Below are 22,559 nucleotides of genomic sequence, written 5' to 3' on the forward strand. Positions count from 1 at the left end.
AGTGTTCCACTTGTGCCAGCTAGATTGTGTGTGCAAGACAGTGGACTGGGGCTTGAACCCACCAACTTGTCCCAGAGGTGACAGCAATACCACTGAGGCACAACTGACACCTCTGTGACCAGTAACATAATTCTAACCAAGGTGTTCCCAATGGGTATTTTGGATTGTTATTGTAGACATTATTGTTGTAAATAAGTGAGATATGAGGGAGGGGAGAACTCCTCTGTGCACTATATCAAATGAAATCATAAAGCATTCGTAAATCGGATGTTTATTATTTTGTTACATGTGGTGAACATCATACCTTCAGAAAAAAGAGAAGTTACAGCACAGAAGGAGACCATTCAGCCTTTCAAGCCCATGCAAGTTCTCTGCGGGAACAATTTAGCTAGTCCCACTCCCCTGCCTTTCCCTGTAGCCCTGCAAAGTGTTGCCCTTCAGGTGCCCATTCAATTCCCTTTTGAAAGCCACATTTGAATCTGCTTCCATCACTGTTTCAGGCAGTGAATTCCAGATCGTGATTTCTCACAAGGTAAAATTTTTTCCTCGTGTCGCTTTAGGCTCTTTTATCTATTGCTTTAAATCTGTATTCTCTGATTCTTGACCCTTCTGCCAATGAGAACAGTTTCTCCCTATCTACTCTGATTAGATGCCTCACAATTTGAAGAGATCAGGGATCAGTATTTTCATTTTATACAAATTTAAGTGAACATGATCCTTGTCAATATGAAAAAGAGAACAACAGGTTAATTCCATTTAAATTCAATTAATTAAATAAATCTGGAATAAAAAGCCTGTATCAGTAATGGTGACCATGAAAATACCAGATTATTGCTCACTAATGTCCTTTAGTGAACAAAAAATGTGCAGGGACATGGGAAGAAGGCGGGGGAGTGGTAATATGTGAATTGCTACTTAGGAGAGCCAGTACAGACAGGATGGGCCAAATAGTCTTTTTCGGCGCTGTTATGATTCTATGAAATCTGCTGCCTTTACCCAGTCTGGCCTTTGTGGACTCAAAATCCCAGCAATGTGATTGTCCCTTAACTGCCCTCTCAAATGCTCTAGCAAGCCACTCAGTTGCCTTCAAGAAGGCAGTTCAACACTATTTATTCAAAGGCAATGAGGATAGGCAATAAAATGCAGGGCTTGCCAGCAACACCCACTTCCCATTATAAGGAACATATCAATTTATTTCTGTTGGACTGTTGTAAAGAACATATCTTTTTATTTTCTGTTGAACTGTGGATTAAAATTACAATGGCTGCAGGTTGAAAGACGTGTCCACTGGAACAGGATGAGAGATCTATACAATGTTGCAGTCCTGGAACAGAGTGTGCCATGAAAGACAGAATGGTGCTAGAAAGGAGTCCTAGACCAAGGGAGCTGCCTAGCAACAACATTTTAATTGGCTCCTGACCAGGTGATCAGGTTTTGTGTGAGAGCAGTGCAGCAAAATAGCTCCTAGCCTGAAAGGAAAAAGACCCAAAACCTCTCTCTCCTGTGTGTGAAAGATTCCAGTAATCCTATGGTAATAGCTAGCTGGTTTTTCTCCTCCTATCTCTATAACCTCCTCTCTCTGAAAACCCCTGTCAAGAGGTAAAGGGGAAAATCGCTGTTAGAGCATTGAAAGGCAAGTGGTCAACTAGTGAACGAAATACTGAAAGTCCTGGAAGACCACCTTGTGTCATCAACAAGAACTGAAAGGAATTTGGAAGACATCGATCAAAATCAACCCATTGAATCCTATACTCCGGAATTGGTGCTACTGAACTGTTTTATCCCACCCTTAAAATCCATGTTTTTATGTGTCTTATGTTTCTTGTATGTGTGTTTATCGGGATTTAAGAAGGGATAGAGTTTAGGTTATAATTAGAAATTAGCAGATCATATTTCTTTCTTTTGCCACTTATTAATGACAGTTTGTTCAATAAACAGTTATTTACTTATTAAGTTTACAAATCTAGTGCTTGTATTATTTTAACCTAAATTAAACAGTTAGGTAGAATTGGGGCAATATGGTGGTTTGATCAAACTTTTTCACATTTGTTGAGGCTTGGGGAACAGTGGGGCTAGATATTACAGCGCACTATCCCCAGTGAGTCATGACAGCATGAATGAATAGGAATAAAGCAAACAAAGCATAGGGGTTCATTTCTAGATGAATTGAATTGAAAAGTAGAGAAAATAATTTGTTTTTGGGGACAGGTGAAGTAGGGTGGAGGAGGCTTGTGAGGAGCACAGACGTTAGAATGGATCAATTAGGCTGAATGGCCTGTTGTAATAGGAATGTGAAAGGAGAGATAAAATGATGTTTGGAAACACAGAATATGGACCATAAGCTAAAGCTGGATTTTCTTTCTTATCTGTTTAGGCATAAAAATGATTTCAAACGCAGAAAATGTAATAATTTCCTGTTTGTACACCTTAGGAAACTTACAGGCGCCTGTACTCACCATACATCCGATAAATGTGACAGTGGGAGATTCAACTGAGCTGCGCTGTACATCTGAAGAAATTCCTCCTCTTACATTCATATTCTACAAATATAAAGATGGACAAAAATCATACCGCATCCATGACATAAAAAGCAATAACAATTTTTCAATGTATCAACTGAAAGTGACAGCAGCTGCAGAGAAAACCTTTGGCTGTGCTGTCCAAGGGAATGGCCCCCTGAGTGAATCAAAGCACAGTGAAATAGTACAAATTATTGTACAAGGTAAGTTAACTCGCATCATGAAATACCTGAAGAGTTAAAAACATTGTGACTTCTATTCTTGTAATTCTATGTACTACAAAGCCCAAAATTCCACGGGGGGTTCTCCCAACCTCTGACTGTAACTCCAGGGGAAACTAGGCAAACACCCAAAGAGTAGAAACCCAGCATAACCATATACTCTAATGTATTTAAATATTATGGCGCTAAAATTCTGCAGGTGTTCTTCCTGCTGTAATTCTTACAGGAAATTGATGGAGTCTTTAAAGAATTGTGATGTGGTGAGTGGGGATGTTAACTGGCGATTTTACAGTATTCAGTATCGTTCACAACTCCTCAGACATTAAAGCAATCTGTGCATGCATGTAGCAAAATTTGGACAACATTCAGGCTTGAGCTGTTAAGTGGTGAGTAACATTCGTGCCACATAAGTGCCCGTCAATGACCATCTTCAACAAGAGAGAATCTCACCATCTCCCCCTTGACATTTAACGACATTACCGTTGCTGAATCCCCAATTATCAACACCTTAGGTGTTACCATTGATCAGAAATTGAACTGGACCAGTCATATAGCAAGTTAGAGATGGGGAATTTTGCGGCGAGTAATTCATCTCCTGACTCCCCAAGGCCTGTCCATCTACAAAGTACAAGTCAGGAATATGATGGAATACTTTCCAGTTCCCTGATGAGTGCAGCTCCAATAACAGCCATTCAGTGACATCCCAGACCCTGGCACCAGGGAGGCAACACACCATCCTTGAGTCACGTTGGCCAGATATGGGACACTTGCCTTTATCAATCAAGGCATAGATTACAAAAGTAGGGAGGTCATGTTGGAGTTGTATAGAACCTTGGTGAGGCCACAGCTGGAGTACTGTATGCAGTTCTGGTCGCCACATTATAAGAAGGATGTGTTTGCACTGGAGGGGGTGCAGAGGAGATTCACCAGGATGTTGCCTAGGCTGAAACATTTAAGTTATGAAGAGAGGTTGGTTAGACTTGGGTTGTTTTCGTTGGAGCAGAGAAGGCTGAGGGGTGACCTGATCGAGGTGTACAAGATTGAGGGACATGGACAGGGTGGATAGGGAGCAGCTGTTCCCCTTAGTTGAAGGGTCAGTCACGAGGGGACACAAGTTCAAGGTGAGGGGCAGGAGGTTTAGGGGGGATGTGAGGAAAAACTTTTTTACCCAGAAGGTGGTGATGGTCTGGAATGCGCTGCCTGGGAGGGTGGTGGAGGTGGGTTGCCTCACATCCTTTAAAAGTACCTGGATGAGCACTTGGCACGTCATAACATTAAAGGCTATGGGCCAAGTGCTGGTAAATGGGATTAGGTAGGTAGGTCAGATGTTTCTTAAGTGTCGGTGCAGACTCGATGGGCTGAAGGGCCTCTTCTGCATTGTGTAATTCTGTGATTTTGATTCTGTGTGAACACCAAAGAAGCTTGACACCATCCAGGAAAAAGCAGCCTGCTTGATTGGCACCTCATCCATCACATTAACATCCGGACCCTCCACCACCAATGTACAAGATGCACAGGAACTCCCCAAGGCTCCTTTGAATGCACCTTCCAAACACATGACCTCTACCATGTGGAAGACAAAGGGTAGCAGATACATGGGAATACCACCACTTGCAAGTTTCCCTCAAAGTCACATGTCATCCTGACTTGGAACTATACCAATGTTCCTTCACTGTCACTGGTTCAAAATCCTGGAACTCCCTCTGTAACAGCACTGTCAAGTGTTCCCGCATCAAATGGGCTCCTGAAATGCAAGAAGGCAGCTCACCACCACATTCCATTCAAGCGGGTTGCTAGAGGAACTCCGGCTCAGAATTGATGAGCTGGAGTCCGAGCTCCGGACGCTGCGGCACATCCGGGAGGGGGAGAGTTACCTGGACGCTTTGTTTCAGGAGGCACCCGGTAGATTAAGTACCTCAAATTCGGTCAGTGGTCAGGGTCAGCAGGGTGTGACTGCAAGTGAGGCAGGTAGAGGGATCCTGTGTTCAGGAACAGAGGAGCCTCAGCTCTTGACCTTGTCCAACAGGTACGAGGTACTTGCTCCCTGTGTGGATGAGGAACAAGGCTGTAGGGAGGATGAGCCAGCTGACCATGGCACCGTGGCACAGGAGGCCATTCAAGAGGGGGGAGCAAAAAGACAAGTGGTAGTTGTAGGGGATTCTATAATTAGGGGAATTGATAGCTTCCTTTGTAAGCAGGATCGAGAGTCCCACATGGTATGTTGCCTGCCCGGTGCCAGGGTGAGGGACATCTCTGACCGGCTTGAAAGGATATTGAAGAGGGAGGGGGAGGATCCAGTTGATGTGGTCCACGTCAGGACAAATAACATAGGTAAGACTAGGAAAGAGGACCTGTTTGGGGATTATCAGGAACTAGGAACTAAATTAAAGAACAGGTCCTCAAGGGTTATAATCTCCGGATTACTACCTGAGCCACATGCAAATTGGCATAGGGACGCGCGAATAAGGGAAGTAAACGTGGCTAAAGGAGTGGTGCGGGAAAGAGGGGTTCCATTTCATGGGGCACTGGCATCAGTATTGGAACAGGAGGGATCTGTACCGTTGGGACGGTCTCCATCTGAACCGATCTGGGACCAATGTTCTAGCGAAAAGCGTAAATAGGGTGGTCAACAGGACTTTAAATTAGAAAGTGGGGGGGAAGGGAAGGGTAAAACTCCAAGAAGTATGACTAATGGGAAACAAAGCAGCAGCAGCAGGTTAGCATGGGGGGGTGCGGGTGGTGGATTCAACTTCATGGAAAATTATACGAAAACTGAAAAGGAAGGAGAGCCCAGGAGAGGCTATTAAAGTCTCCAGAACACAAAATAGGACAGAGTGTTTGGAAAGGGCTAGGAATCTAACTTCAAGCACATCAGGTAAAGGGACAACAATGAGAAGGGGGATGGGAAATACAGGACTGAAGGTGTTGTATCTGAATGCTCGCAGTATATGAAATAAGGTAAATGAGCTTGTGGCGCAGATTGAAATTGGCAGGTATGATGTGGTGGGCATCGCGGAGACATGGCTGCAGGGGGACCAGGATTGGGAGCTAAATATCCAAGGATATACATCCTATCGAAAAGATAGGCAGGTTGGCAGAGGGGGTGGGGTTGCTTTGTTAGTAAGAAATGAAATTAAATCGATAGCAAGAAACGATGTAGGGTCAGATGATGTAGAATCTGTGTGGGTAGAGTTGAGGAACCGCAAAGGTAAAAAAAACATAATGGGAGTTATGTACAGGCCTCCGAACAGTAGTCAGGATGTGGGGCACAAGATACACCAGGTGATAGAAAAGGTGTGTAAGAAAGGCAAGGTTACAGTGATCATGGGGGATTTCAATATGCAGGTAGACTGGGGAAATCAGGTTGGTAGTGGATCCCAAGAAAAGGAATTTCTGGAATGTCCACGAGATGGCTTTTTGGAGCAGCTTGTGGTGGAGCCCACTAGGGAACAGGCAATCCTAGATTTAGTGATGTATAATGAGGTAGATTTGATAAGGGAGCTTAAGGTGAAGGAACCCTTAGGAGGAAGTGACCATAATATGATAGAATTTACCCTGCAATTTAAGATGAAAAAACTGGAATCAGATGTAATGGTATTACAGTTGAATAAAGGTAACTACAGAGGCATGAGGAGGAGCTGGCCAGAATTGACTGGGAGATGAGCCTAGCAGGAAAGACAGTGGAACAGCAATGGCAGGAGTTTCTGGGAGTAATTTGGGAGACACAGCAAAAATTCATCCCTAGGAAGAAGAAGCATACTAAAGGGAGGACAAGGCAACCATGGCTGACAAGGGAAGCATAAAATCTAAAGAGAAAGCATACAATGCGGCGCAGAGCAGTGGGAAGCCAGGGGATTGGGAAGCCTACAAAGACTAACAGAGGACAACTAAAAAAGAAATAAGGAGGGAAAAGATTAAATATGAGGGTAAACTAGCCAGTAATATAAAAGAAGATTGCAAGAGTTCTTTTAGATATATAAAGGGTAAGAGAGAGGGACATTGGGCTGTTGGAAAATGACACTGGAGAAGTAATAATGGGGAACAAAGAAATGTCGGAGGAACTGAATAGGTACTTTGCGTCAGTCTTCATGGAGGCAGACATGAGTAACATCCCCAAAGTTCAAGAGAGTCAGGAGGCAGAGGTGAGTATGGTGGCCATTACCAAAGAGAAGGTGCTAGGAAAACTGAAGGGTTTGAAGGTGGATAAATCACCTGGACCAGATGGATTACACCCCAGAGTTCTGAAGGAGATAGCTGAAGAGATAGTGGAGGCGTTAGTGGTGATCTTTCAGGAATCACTGGAGTCAGGGAGGGACCCAGAGGACTGGAAAATTGCTAATGTAACCCCCCTGTTTAAGAAGGGAGTGAATCAAAAGACGGGAAATTACAGGTCGATTAGCCTGACCTCGGTCATTGTTAAGATTTTAGAGTCCATTATTAAGGATGAGATTTCAGAATACATGGAAGTGCATGGTAAAATAGGGCAAAGTCAACATGGTTTCATCAAAGGGAGGTCATGCCTGACAAATCTGTTAGAATTCTTTGAGGAGGTAACGAGCAGGTTAGACAAAGGAGAGCCAATGGATGTTATCTACTTGGACTTCCAGAAGGCCTTTGACAAGGTGCTGCACAGGAGGCTGCTCAGAAAGATAAGAGCCCATGGTGTTAGAGGCAAGGTATTAGCATGGATAGAAGATTGGCTGTCTGGCAGGAGGCAGAGAGTGGGGATAAGGGGGTCCTTCTCAGGATGGCAGCCAGTGACTAGTGGAGTTCCGCAAGGGTCAGTGTTGAGACCACAACTTTTCACTTTATACATTAATTATCTAGATGAAGGAACTGAGGGCATTCTGGCTAAGTTTGCAGATGATACAAAGATAGGTGGAGGAACAGGTAGTATTGAGGAGGTGGGGAGGCTGCAGAAGGATTTAGACAGGTTAGGAGAATGGGCAAAGAAGTGGCAGATGGAATACAACGTGGGGAAGTGTGAGGTCATGCACTTTGGTAGGAAGAATAGAGGCATAGACTATTTTCTAAATCGGGAGAGAATTCAGAAATCTGGAGTGCAAAGGGACTTGGGAGTCCTAGTCCAGGATTCTCTTAAGGTTAACTTGCAGGTTGAGTCGGTAGTTGGGAAAGCAAATGCAATGTTGGCATTTATTTCGAGAGGACTAGAATATAAAAGCAGGGATGTGCTGCTGAGGCTTTATAAGGCTCTGGTCAGACCACATTTAGAATATTGTGAGCAATTTTGGGCCCCGTATCTCAGGAAGGATGTGCTGGCCCTGGAGAGGGTCCAGAGTAGGTTCACGAGAACGATCCCAGGAATGAAAGGCTTAACTTATGAGGAACGTTTGAGGACTCTGGGTCTATACTTGATGGAGTTTAGAAGGATGAGGGGAGGATCTGATTGAAACTTACAGAATACTGAAAGGCCTGGATAGAGTGGACGTGGGGAAGATGTTTCCATTAGTAGGAGAGACTAGGACCTGAGGGCACAGCCTCAGAGTAAAGGGAAGACCTTTTAGAACAGAGATGAGGAGAAACTTGTTTAGCCAGAGAGTGGTGAATCTATGGAATTCATTGCCACAGAAGGCTGTGGAGGCCAGGTCATTGAGTGTATTTAAGACCGAGATAGCTAGGTTCTTGATTGGTAAGGGGATCAAAGGTTACGGGGAGAAGGTGAGAGAATGGGGTTGAGAAACTTATCAGCCATGATTGAATGGTGGAGCAGACTCGATGGGCCGAATGGCCTAATTTCTGCTCCTATGTCTTATGGTCGGGCAATAAATGCTGACCTTGCCAGCGATGCCCACATCCAATGAATAAATAAAAATATCTCATCCTAACTAGGGCTTCAGCCCCGGACACAAACTCATACTCTTGCCATTAATTACATCCCCCTAAGTCGCAACATCAGTGTCCTGTTTGATCCCAAACTGAATTTTGCCTCCTCATAGCTACTCTTATCATAAAGGCCAGATACTTTCATTGTTCCCTCCTTACCTCAACCGATCTGTCACTTAAGCTCTGATCCATGTCTGTGTCATCTCTAGCCTCAACTATTCCAATACTCCTTTTTGGCTGGTGTACTATCCTCAACTCTGTCAGCTACAGCTCAGCTAAATCTCTGATTACCTGTACCTCTCCCATTCATCCATCACTCCTGGACGTATTGACCTACTTTGACTTTTGGTTCCCCGATATTCACAAATCACAATTCTCATCCTCATGTTTAAATGCCTCCAAGGCCTCACTCCTCCCTATCCCTCTAACCTTCTTTAACCTTCCAATTCCCTTCATCTCACCCTTCCTCTAACTCTGGCTTTTGGTGTATTTCCCCCTTCATCCCACCAGTAATGGCCATGACTTCAGTTAGCTAGAGTCCTCCTACTCCTTTGTTAAGACCTTCCTTAAAACTGACCACTTTGACCAAGCTTTTGGTCACCCCATTATTTTTGTTTGAGCATTTGTGAACCACTTTGAGACATTTTTCCAAATTTAGGTTGCTAAGTAAGTTGTTGTTGCTGCTACTACTGCCCATATACACGCATTGAGAAATTGAAGACCTGAATTTGTGCGCTCAAGTCATTAACATGGCCCTAACATGCTGCAGACACAAAGCTGCCCGCAGCAGGATTTTTAAAAAATTCATTCATGGGATGTGGGCGTCACTGGCTAGGCCAGCATTTATTGCCCATCCCTAATTGCCCTTGAAAAGTTAGTGGTGAGCTGCCGTCTTGACCCGCTGCAATCCATGTGCTGTTAGAGAGAGAGCTCCAGGGTTTTGACCCAACGACAGTGAAAGAATGGCAATATATTTCCAAGTCAGGATGGGTGACTTGAGAGAGGAACTTCTAAATGGTGGTGTTTCCATGTGTCTGCTGCCCCTGTCCTTCCAGATGGTAGCAGTCGTGGGTTTGGAAGGTGCTGTCTAAGGAGTCTTGATGCAGTGCATCTTCTAGATGGTACACACTGCTGCCACTGTGTGTTGGTGGTGGAGGGAGTGAATGTCTGTGGATAGGGTGCTAATCAAGCGGGATCCTTTGTCCTTGATGGTGTCAAGCTTTTTGAGTGTTGTTATTTTTGAATGCCTCTAAGGCCTCACTCCTTCTTATCTCTGTAACCTTCTTCAACCTTACAATTCCCTGCCCCTTCATCCCAAACTCCCCCTCACTCCGATTCTGGCATTTTATGTATTTCTCCCTTCACCCCGCCAGTAATGGCCATTGCCTTCAGTTACCTAGAGTCGTCGTCCTCCTTCTTTAAGACCCTCCTTAAAACCGATCACTTTTGGTCACCTCATTATTTCGGATTGAGCCTTTGTGAACCGCATTGAGAGTTTAGGTTGCTAAGTAAGTTGTTGCTGTTGCTGCTGTTACTGCCCTTATACATGCATTCAGATATTGAAGACCTGAATTTGTGGGTTCAGATCATTAACGTGGCCCTAACATGCTGCAGACAAAAAATTGCCCTCAGCACGATCTTGCACCTAGATTCAGGCATTTAATTACTTTTAAGGTCTTTGCTGCCAGTCCTCATAGATCCTCCTTCTGCCAACGAAGCCTGGTTGTCCTCCATTTGGGCATCATTCTAGTGAATCTGGGGGAAAGTTGGGAGGGATATCCTGAAGTCCCAGACTAAGAATCCTATTCCTACCTTCCTCCTTGTGCTGGTATCCCTATACCCATGCACCAATTTCCTCCCAGCTAACATGTTACCACCACTCTCTCACAGGTTTTCAAGTAACAATACAGGTCAGTACTACCTAGCCACCTACACACAGTGATAAGAAATTTCAACTTTGCTTTAAAGAAAGGCATTTAAACTTGAAAGTTATTAAACATCTAACAGCACAATACATTGCAGTTTCAGCATGTTGTGTGACAGATCATTAGAATGCAGCATTGATATCAGATTATGCATATGCACAATTCAATTTCAGCCTGATGGTCAGACAGAAGTGTTGAGCAGAGGCTAAGGCTCCAAAATTGCTCTGGGATTTTCCACCATATTCTTGCTATAATCAAATGGAGTCCATTAGAAGCCTGCAGACACTCAATCATGCTAGCTCTCCAAAATTTCTAGGATTATCAAGGCAGTCTCATAAGGGGCAAAACTTCAGCCCTCCCATTATAAGGAAAATAATATTGGAGTGGGGTTTGTCCCAGATGGGAAGACACCCTGCACTGGGACTTCCCACTTCCCTAGCTCTGTCAGAATCTTGGCTAAGCACTGATGGTTGGTATGCTGAGTTAGATGAGGTGTATTGGCCTACAGATAGGCAGCAGTGAGCCCCACCATGGTGGCACACGACCAGGGCGGCAAGACTGGACAGACTTTTTTTTTGTAAAATTGAATGGAGCTCATCTCCCTTACAAAGCGGGCATAGGGAACACCACATGAGGTCTGTGGACGGTGCCTGGTCATTTTTCCCATTCAGCTACCCTCCTCCCCCAAAAGGCAGCCATGCATTAGATTTTCCAACTATATAGAGCCAGTAGCCACAGAAAGTGATGATCCTCTCCAAATTAGGTGGTCTCTCATTCACCCCATAAGCTGGCAGGGCACCAATTGATTTTCAGGGCCTTGGGGTTTCCAGATTTCTACAGGAAAAGGAAAATCAACAGCTCTCCTCAGCTGGCAAGCACTAAGAGAAAGGCACTCCAGCTATTGGCCAGGAAGTAGAATAGAATGAACTAGCAGCAAAGCAATACATTAAAATCCCCCAGTAAAGAAGTTAATTTTGGAATGACATCAAGCATCTTTACCCATTGTTTACTCACTGCATCTAACTTATATTTCAGATCCATTTTCAGATCCTGTTTTTGAAATTGAACCATCAGATGCAATATTTGAAGGAGATATTCTCACCGTTAAATGCAAGGTTAATTTTATACCTTTGTTTCGTGGTATACAACCTAAATTAACCATTGTGAAGGATACAACTGCAATACACACAAAAGATGATGCTACCACAGTATTTTCTAAAACAGCAACTGCAGATGATGCAGGAGAATACAAGTGCATGGCACAGTGGAAGGATGTTTTGAAAATTACAGTAAGACAAGTGAATGTGACAGGTAAGACTTACATTGACTTGATTTGGAAAATACACAGCCCAAAAAAGACTCTTGTTGGCTATAAACTGAGCAATGTTGCTGGTGTCAGGAATCAAAACTGGTAGTGGAGCTAGGTTTGGTGACAATGGTGTATGTTTAGGAACATAGGACTTAGAAGCAGGAGTTAGGCCATTTGGCCCTTGGAGTTTACTTGAGGCTTCTCCTGCTCTCCGGATTCCTACCAAAATTAAGCAGTGGAGCAAGAGAAGACCTAAGGAGATTCCCTCTCTTTATTTTCCTGCACGCCCAAAATATTCCTAAACATCACTTCCTATTTTGCTAATCACCAGCTAGAGCTCGAGCCTGTGTGTGTCTCGTTGTTATTGACAACCTCAAAATAAGATTTATAATGGGATCAAAAACTGGAGTAAGTAGGTACAGCAGGACACAGGGGAAACTTTGGAACAGTGGAATGCTCAATGTACAAGCACAATGAAGAGGAAGAAGGGCCCAGAGGCCCGTTACATCAGGTCTCCGTCCCAATGTGCAATGGCAAGATTTTGCACCAGTTGCTTTTATAACCTGGTACAAAATGGTAAGGGGCATTCCTAGCTACCTGTCTCAGTTTCCCAACTAGTTTCTCATCCAACTATTAGGTGTCCGAAGAAACAAAGAGTTGGGACTTGTGCCATGACTCCCGCAGACTGAAAGGTTTGCTCACCCAAAGGGCCAGCTTCTCAGCTGCTCAAAAATTCCTTGGGCAGCATTTTCTGGTAGGCAGGCAAGGGGCGGGACCCGCTCGTCAACGCGTAAAATGACACGCGGTGACATCGGATGTGCGTCCCGATGTCACCGCGCGTCATTTAGATTGTCAGTTCAGCGGGCACGCAGCCAACTTGGCTGCACGCCCGCCGAACTGTTAAAGGCCTATTAAGGCCTGTTAAAAACTAATTAACTCAATTTAATGAGTTGCCCGTCCAACCTTAAGGTTGGCGGGGGGGCAGGCGAAGAGCCCAGGCAGCCTTCGCATTTTTCATGAAACCTCATCCACCGGCGGGATGAGGTTCCATGAACTGTTTTAAAATCTAATAAAAATTTATACATTTATTCTTTGACATGTCACAGCTCATGTGATAATGTCACATGAGGGGATGTTTTAAAAGTTTAAAAATTCTTTATTTTAAAGTTTAAAACTGAAACAAATCTCCCTAAGGCACCTCCATGCCTCAGGGAGATCTCTGTACTCTTTAGCACGCATGTGTGAAAGAGCGCAGGGAACCACTCAAGGAATCCCCCCGCCCACACAGGGAGCGCACAGCGTTTCCGGGTGTACATCACGATGGGCAGGCCTTAATTGGCCCGCCCACGTAAAATGGCAGCGTGGCCCCAATCAGGGGTGCCGACCGGGTTCGTGCCTCCGCCCCCCCCCCGAACGGGGGCATAATTTCTGGCCCTTGTAAAGTAAGGAATTTTTGCCTCCAATTTGGCCACTTACCTTTAAGTGGCTGCTTCCCTTTAAATTGCAGCTAGTGTGTGATTTTGCCCAGGAGGTTAGGTTCTCTCACAAGGTCAAAGCTGTTCAAGCAGCTATGAATAACTATGCACATAGACTGGCACTACAATATTGCCTAACTTTGCATTGGTCATGCTACCTTGGGCCAGAAAATTGGCCTTTGTAATGCTAGACAATGAGATACTTGTCTGATAGAACTTGTTTTTCTTTCATAACAGTACCAGTTTCCACACCAACTTTAATACCAATACCCACTGGTGATAATGTGGTGGAAGGTGGTATTTTGAATCTTTTGTGTGCTGTGTCGAAGGGATCTTATCCAATAACTTACACGTTTTACAAAGCTACATCAGAAACACCTTTACATCAAATAACGTTAAATGCTACTACAGCAGTCCGTCGTATTATCTCAGTCAACAATGAACACAATGGAAAGTATTCCTGTGAGGCATCAAATACTGCAAATCAAAAACCTCAAACAAAAAAGAGTCAGTATGTTACTATAACTGTAAAAGGTAAGGTAAATGTATCTGTTTTCTTGCAGTAAGTTCCACTGAATGGAAATGTACCAGAAATCTTGGTACAGTAACTGCGAGTTAAACAGTCGCTTGGTCGTACAGATCTTGCATGTTGCTGAAAAGAGACATGTTGCCAAAGCTTTTCATTTTGCATGAGATGCCAATGCAAAGATGCCAATTTTTTTTATATAGGAGAAAAGAATGCTGATCGGATGGCAAAATGACTCTGATTGGCTGAGGTGTTGTCATAGAGAAAGCAATTTAAGATAATCTGCCAGGGCCACTCAGGAGGGCTGTTTCCTTCACTGTTGCTGGGTCAAAATCCTGGAACTCCCTTCCGAACAGCACTGTGGGTGTACCTACAGCACTTGAACTGCAGCAGTTCAAGAAAATAGCTCACCATCAACTCCTCAAGGGCAATTAGGGATGGGCAATAAATGCTGGTCTAGCCAGCAACTCCCACATCCCGTGAACAAATAAAAAAATTAAAACTCCACAGCATGTGGGGAAGCCCATCTAAAAATCCTCCCCACCCTGACCTAGGAAACCTGCCCTGATAATATCTAGGCTTTTTACACATAATCTCTCTGTTTATCACAGAATCACAGTGCAGAAGAGGCCCTTCGGCCAATTGAGTCTGCACCAACACGTGAGAAACACCTGACCTACCTACCTAATCCCATTTACCAGCACTTGGCCCATAGCCTTGAATGTTATGACGTGCCAAGTGCTCAGCCAGGTACTTTTTAAAGGATGTGAGGCAACCCGCCTCCACCACCCTCCCAGGCAGTGCATTCCAGATCATCACCACCCTCTGGGTAAAAAAGTTTTTCCTCACATCCCCCCATAACCTCCTGCCCCTCACCTTGAACTTATGTCCCCTTATGACTGACCCTTCAACTAAGGGGAACAGCTGCTCCCTATCCACCCTGTCCATGCCCCTCATAATCTGGTACACCTCGATCAGGTCGCTCCTCAGCCTTCTCTGCTCCAACGAAAACAACCCAAGTCTATCCAACCTCTCTTCATAACTTAAATGTTTCATCCCAGGCAACATCCTGGTGAATCTCCTCTGAACCCCCTCCAGTGCAATCACATCCTTCCTGTAATGTGGCGACCAGAACTGCACACACTACTCCAGCTGTGGCCTCACTAAGATTCTATACAACTCCAACATAACCTCCCTACTTTTGTAATCTATGCCTCAATTGATAAAGGCAAGTGTCACATATGCCTTTTTCACTACCCCACTAACATGCCCCTCTGCCTTCAGAGATCTATGGACACATGAACTTCCTAGTGTCGTAATGTTCATTGAATACTTCCTTGTCAAATTATTCCTTCCAAAGTGTATCACCTCACACTTTTCAGGGTTAAATTCCATCTGCCACTTATCTGCCCATTTGACCATCCCGTCTATATCTTCCTGTAGCCCAAGACACTCAACCTCACTGTTAACCACCCGGCCAATCTTTGTGTTATCCGCAAACTTACTAATCCTACCCCCCACATAGTCATCTATGTCGTTTATATAAATGACAAATAATAGGGGATCGAGCACAGATCCCTGTGGTACGCCACTGGACATGGGCTTCCAGTCACTAAAGCATCCTTCTGTCATCACCCTCTGTCTCCTACAACTAAGCCAATTTTGAATCCACCTTATCAAATTACCCTGTATCCCATGTGCATTTGCCTTCTTTATAAGTCTCCCGTGTGGGACCTTGTCAAAGGTTTTGCTGAAATCCATATAAACTACATCAACTGCACTACCCTCATCTACACACCTGGTCACCTCCTCAAAAAATTCGATCAAATTTGTTAGGCATGACCTCCCTCTGACAAAGACATGCTGACTATCCCTGATCAAACCTTGCCTCTCCAAGTGGAGATAGATACTCTCCTTCAGAACTTTCTCCAATAGTTTCCTTACCACTGACGTGAGACTCACTGGCCTGTAGTTCCCTGGCTTATCTCTACAACCCTTCTTAAATAGCGGAACCACATTGGCTGTTCTCCAGTCCTCTGGCACCTCCCCCGTGGCCAGAGAGGAATTAAAAATTTGGGTCAGAGCCCCTGCGATCTCCTCCCTTGCCTCCCTCAGCAGTCTGGGACACAAATCATCTGGACCTGGAGATTTGTCCACTTCTAAGCCTGCCAACACCTCCAGTACCTTGTCACTCCCTATATCAATTTGCTTAAGAACCTCGCAGTATCTCTCCCTGAGTTCGATACCTTCATCCTCATTCTCTTGGGTGAAGACAGATGTGAAGTATTCATTCAACCCTCTAGCGATGGCCTCTGGCTCCACCCATAGATTGCTCCCTTGGTCCCTTTTGGGCCCTACTCTTTCCCTGGTTATCCTCTTCCCATTGATATACTTATAGAATATCTTGGGATTTTCTCTACTTTTACCAGCAGAGCTTTCTCATATCCCCTCTTTGCTCTCCTAATTGCTTTCTTACGCTCCATCCTGCACTTTTTGTACTCCACTAATGCCTCTGCTGATTTGGTCCCCTTGTACCCGCTAAAAGCCTCTCTCTTTTCCTTCTCATCGTAACCTGAATATCTCTGGTCATCCATGGTTCTCTGGGCTTGTTACTCCTTTCTATCACCCTAGAGGGAACATGTTGAACCTGTACCCTCCCCATTTCCTTTTTGAACACCCCCCACTGTTCCTTTGTAGATTTCCCCACAAGTAGCTGTTCCCAGTCTACCTTAGCCAGATCCTGCCTTATTTTACTAAAATCCACTCTTCCCCCAATCCAAAACATTTTTTTGCAACTTGTCGATTTCTTTGTCCATAACAAACTTAAACTGTACCATGTTGTGGTCACTATCACTAAAATGCTCGCCCACCACCACTTCAGCCACCTGTCCGGCTTCATTCCTCAGAATTAGGTCCAGCACTGTGCCGTCCCTTGTTGGACCCTCTACATATTGACCTAAAAGTTCTCCTGTACACATTTCAAGAAATCCACTCCATCCAAGCCCTTAACACTATGTCTATCCCAATTAATGTTGGGAAAGTTGAAATCACTTAATAATCACCCTATTATTATTGTTTTTACACACCTCCACAAATTGTGCACATATTTGCTCAATTTCTTGCTGACTATCTGGGGGTCTATAATAAACACCTAATAATGTGGCTGCCCCTTTTTTATTCCTAAACTCTAGCCACAAAGCTTCATTCAATGCACCCTCCAAGATATCATCTTTCCTTACTGCAGTAACTGACTCCTTAACTAATAATGCAATGCCTCCTCCTCTTTTACCCCCTCCCCTGTCTCACCTGAAGATTCTATATCCCGGAATATTGAGCTGCCAATCCTGCCCTTCCCTCAACCATGTCTCAGTGATGGCTACTATATCATAATTCCACGTGTCAAACCTCACCCTTAACTCATCCGTTTTACTTGTAATAGCCTTACCTTACTCCCTCGAAGCTTAATGCAGCTGTACTCCCTCTGACTTGATTGTTTTACTGTATTATGATGTGTCCCTATTCTGCCAACATTCTGTGTCCCCTCCCCCTGCCGAATTAATTTAAACTCCTCCCAACAGCACTAGCAAACCCACCCGCAAGGATGTTAGTCCCGGTCTGGTTCAGATGTAGACCGTCCCGCTTGTACAGGTCCCACCTTCCCCAGAAACGGTCCCAGTGATCCAGGAATCTAAAACCCTCCCTCCTGCACCAACTCTTAAGCCACGTATTCATCTGCGCTATTCTCCTATTTCTGTGCTCACTAGCACATGGCACTGGGAGTAATCCAGAGATTACAACCCGAGAAGTCTTGCTTTTTAGTCTACTGCCTAACTCCCTGAATTCTTGTTGCAAGACCTCATCCCTCTTTCTAGTTATGTCATTGGTACCAACATGTACCATGACCTCTGCCATATCACCCTCCCCCTTCAGGATGCCCTGCAACTGTTCAGTGACATCCTGGACCCTGGCACCAGGGAGGCAACATACCATCCTGGAGTCACGTTGACAGCCACAGTAGTGCCTATCTGTTCCCCTGACTATAGAATCCCAAATTACTATTGCTCTTCCTCCCTTCCTCCCCTCTTGTACAGACAGACTGCTTGTGGTGCCAGAAGCTTGGCTCTGTCCGCACTCCCTGGAGGGACTCCTGAACTGCCTGTTTCTCTTGGACTGCCTGGTGCTCACCCATTCCCTTCCTTCCTCAAGTCCCTTCAGCTGCGGTGTGACCACCTCTCTAAACGTGCTATCCACGATGCTCTCAGACTCGCGGATGCTCCACAGTGTCCCCAGCCGCCGTTCCAACTCTGAAACCCGAGCTTCCAGGAGCTACAGCTGGACACACTTCCTGCACACGTGCTGGTCCCGGGCACTGGAAATGTCCCCGGCTCCCTGGCTTCCCACATGGACTGCGAGGAGCACACCACGGCTTTGAGCACTCCTGCCATGACTTATTCCTTTAAATTAAACCTTTTAAGTCAATTACTCTAGGGCCCTTCTTTCCTGATCCTCGTTACTACAGAATATACAAACTGTAAACCACAAAAAGACCTTAAAATATAAGTGATTAAAGTAGTAAATACCTTACCCATGAGTGATTCCTTTCCCCTGTAGCCTCTACTGCTGCAGCACACTATGAAGATTTAAGAAGTTGGATAGCAAAGAAAAAAATGCAAAGAGCACCTCGTCCCCTATGCAAGCACACTGTAGTGTGCTTCTAGATAGTCAGCTGAGTCAGTTACCTTACAAACCTTTTAACTAGACTACTGAACTTACAAAAATTAAAGAGAAAGACTTACCAGTTCAATTCCCGCTTTGCACCAAATTGCCAATACCCACTTTGGCTGTGCCCCACTCAGGATGTGCTCTCTCTCCTATTCATGTGCAAGCAACATTTTCCTCACTTTCTCATTCTTTCTGTAAGTCTCCTATTGGCTCTGTCTGGTCTTTTCTGCATGTTCCCTACTGTCTTTGTCAGCTGCTTACAGACTTTGTATAATACATTAATTATTGTTAGCAATAGAAACTATTTCCACTGACTAAGGAGTCACAGCCGAGGGGACATAGCCCAAAAATTAAAGCCAGATTTGAAAGACTTCTACATGTAAAAGCTGGTGAAAGTTTTGAATTCTCTTCCACAAATGGCGGTTGAAGCTGGGTGAATTGGTAACTGTGGATCTAAGGTTGATCAAGTTTTATTAACCAAGGTATTAAAAGGGATATGGGGTAAAAGGTTGGTGTATTGAGTTAGGTCACAGATCAGTCATGACCTCACTGAATGAAACAGAAAAAAGAAAGATTTTCATTTACATAGCAGCTTTTACAACCAGCAGACATCCCAAACCATTTTACAGCCAATGAAGTGAAGTCTTGTAACTGTTGTAATGAAGGAAACATGGCAGCCAATTTACATCCAGCAAAGTCCCACAAACAGCAATGTGAGAATGACCAGATGGTCTGTTTTTGTGATGTTGAAAAGGCTAAAGGTGTTAAGTAGCCTACCCCTGCTCCTATGTAACGGGGTCAGAATTTGTTTCCCACAATGGGAAGTAGTGAAATTGAATTTAATAAATCTTAATGTGCTTCAGAGAAGGGAACTTGACATTTCTCCCCATGCAGAATGGCCTAATATTGACTCCAATGCCAAACAACGTGCTCTCTAAAGTGGCTGCGCAAGTCACTCAAATGTTAAAAATAAAATCACCCCACTGTAGGATCCTTATCCTTAATGTGGGACTGAGTACAAGTACTGCCCACACAGTGATGTAAGAAAACACATGACCCAAACCTGGGGTCAGTGTGGTGTTGAGAAGAAATGTGTTAAGACTTAGACCAGGATTTTTAGGATGCAGGTGTTTCCCTTCTTGCCATCCGAAGAGTCAACAGAGAACACATCCCTACCAACGCTGCCTGCCCCGCAGTGATTTCATGCTCCAACAAGCATTAATTGGCTGGAGTGGGACTCTCGCTCAGGAGGAAGTCCTGCCTTGGAGAACCGAGGCTAATCTGATTGGCTAGCACTCTCTAGTCCATGCAGTGGGCAGGGCTGGGATTGCAGTCAGTCCCCGGAGCCTCAGTCCCGGGATTCCAGGTACAGGCAAGTTTTGGGGCTCTCAGGGCAAGAAGGGTAAGAGAGGCCTAGGGAGTGGGCAGAGGGCAATTGGGGTGTCGGTGGAGGGGTCAGCTGAGAAGGAAGGTTCTGCAGTTACTGGACCTTAAGCAGTGGGTGCCCGATGTTAAAAGGGGACTGCTGATGGAGGCTCCCCGCTCCCCCCCACTGCGCTTCCCACCTAGGCCTGATCCCAATTTATTTTCAGGTCTCCCCCATATCTTGGAAGTCCCGCCAGCCTGAAAATTGAGGCTGGGCAGGAAAGGGCCCTTAAGTGGTCAATAACTGGCCACTTAAGGGCCTCAACTGGGGCAAGGACAGGTGGGCCAGCCAAGACCTCACCCACCCCAGCATAAAATTGCAGAGGTCGGGGTGGGTGGGAACCCAGCAGGAAGCCCATCCTGGGAATTTTACGCTCACCCCCCCGCCTACAAACCTGCCAGCGAAGGAGTGTAAAATTCTGCCTTAGACACGGAGTTAGCTCCTTGCCTGTACCCTTTATTGTATATATGTATATGGTTACAAATAGTTAATAAAGACTTGCTGTTAATATACAGAATACGAAGACTTCTCTAACAAATACTTCTGTAACCTACACCATCCCAACACCTGCCACCACCCTCTGAAGGGTAACTGGTACGATAGTTTATTGGTTTTGTTACTGAACTAATAAAACAATGAGTAGGAGTTCAACCCCGATCATGGTAGTTTGAGGATACAAACTCATCTGATGGTGATCCACTAATACAGTGTAGATTTTAACAGAGATCTTTTACTGTTGAGATAACCCCATTTCCATATACAAAGAACAAAGAACAAAGAAAAGTACAGCACAGGAACAGGCCCTGCGGCTCTCCAAGATGCACTGATCATATTGCCCATCAACTAAAACATTTTGCACTTCCGGGGTCCGTATCCCTCTATTCCCATCCTATTCATGTATTTCATATCATTCTCTTCATCCAGCATTTCAAAACACTCAAATGCCACAATTAGATAAGTTATCAAGAAAGAATGAAATGCAGGGAAAAGAAAAGAGAATTGAAAACAAAGGAAAGAACAGAGAAAGGAAATGAGAGAACAGAGTATCTTGGCAACTCGATCAGCCCTGTAGTTGTTAATAATGCTGTTAGTGATATTTAAAGGTATGAGTTGAGATGACACTTGAGCATACAGTCCAAGACTGAAAAATCTCACATCTATAATTTGTTCAACATTAACTGTTCCATTTCCGGTTGACAGTTTATTCAGCTACACAATCAATGTTATGTTCAGAAAAATGACAACACACACACTTGCCTGAATACCTCCAAAGGTTGAGTTAACTTTTGAACATTGTAGAAATATTAGCTTTCAATCATAATTCTAACCTTGTCAGATCTGTTCAGGGATCATCTTTTATCTTTGACATTCCAAAGTATAAGTAAAACGCATGTTGGATATGGAAGTATAATTTCAAAGTTTGAAAATGATGTAGAGCTTGAAAATTTAGCAGATAGTGAGGAGGATAGCAGCAGATGTTTGTAGGAGGATATAGGCTGACAAAATGAGCAGATTCATGGTAGATGAAATCTAATGCAGAAAAGTGTGGTGAGGCATTTTGAAAGGAAACGAGGTAATATAAATTAAATGGTAAATTAAATTTTTTACTGTAACAGAGAGCTCTGGGAGTGTACATACATGAGTCTTTGAGGTTGTCAGCACAAATTGAGAATGCTGTCAGAAAAGAATACTGGGTCCTAGGCTTTATAAGTAGAAGGGTCAACTCCAGAAGCAAGGAAGTTATGATAAACCTTTATAAATCATTGGTTAAGCCTCAGCTAGAATGTGTCACAAGACTATGCTCCTTTATTTTTGAAAATATGATTTTTCAACTTTCAACTGACTGGAAATTTTGCAATTTGAATTGAAACAGAGGACAAACTGCTCAAAAATGCAAAGCCACACTTCAAGGTGAAGGTGGGAAACAAATAAATCACCCTCAGGGAGGTGTGAAGAGAGAGACATTTCCTTTAATCCAGATACCCATCGAAACTCAACTGTCTAAGGAAGGGACATTAAAAATACGGATATTGAAACAATGGCTGCCACAGGCAGACACACCCAAAAGCTTTTGGAAATACCCCATGTGTGAAGTATTTCATGGCATGGCTGCCCAGTTACTAAATAGAGATTGTAAATGGCACAGGCGGTGTCAAGAAAGTCTTCAGCAGAGGAAGCAGGCTGAGGGCTGCCCTCTCTCCCTCTCTCTCTTTTGAAATAAGTCTGTTACCCGGTTTGAGAAGCCAACTCTACCCTACTAGCGAACCAAGATCTCGTAATAGTTGCAACATCTTCTACATCTGGCTACATCCAAGAAAACAGCTAACTTAAATTGGCCGCAGCATTTGAAACCTACGCTTTGGGGACAATCAAAGGACACTTAACCATATATTCCTTAATCTTTTTTGTTTGGGCTTTAACTCCCTTATTTCTGATACCCGAGCGTCTGTGTGTGTGGATACAAATGACTGCATAATGGCCAAATCGTTGCATTTTTATTCTTTTCTTGGCTTTAGCGGTTAATAAATTTGCTCTTTCTTCGATGCATGAAAATCTTTTTTGATTGTCTCCTTATTGCTCAGAGTTTAAATA

At 44.2% G+C, this 22,559-nt stretch overlaps 1 protein-coding gene across 2 annotated transcripts in view; it reads left to right on the top strand.

Moving 5' to 3' along the window:
- The window catches only part of LOC144699891 (platelet endothelial cell adhesion molecule-like), a 38,806-nt gene that overhangs the window by 11,717 nt on the left and 4,530 nt on the right, over nt 1–22,559 (top strand). The window contains exons 4-6 of one of the 2 annotated variants that reach the window (XM_078571243.1): nt 2,432–2,722; nt 11,545–11,820; nt 13,531–13,827. In XM_078571243.1, coding sequence (XP_078427369.1) covers nt 2,432–2,722; nt 11,545–11,820; nt 13,531–13,827 — 864 coding nt within the window. The remainder of the gene's footprint in view (nt 1–2,431; nt 2,723–11,544; nt 11,821–13,530; nt 13,828–22,559) is intronic. The other variant, XM_078571244.1, reaches the window with a different exon arrangement.

The sequence above is a fragment of the Cetorhinus maximus genome, chromosome 24 (assembly GCF_964194155.1).
Source record: "Cetorhinus maximus chromosome 24, sCetMax3.hap1.1, whole genome shotgun sequence".
Taxonomy (NCBI): Eukaryota; Metazoa; Chordata; class Chondrichthyes; order Lamniformes; family Cetorhinidae; genus Cetorhinus; species Cetorhinus maximus.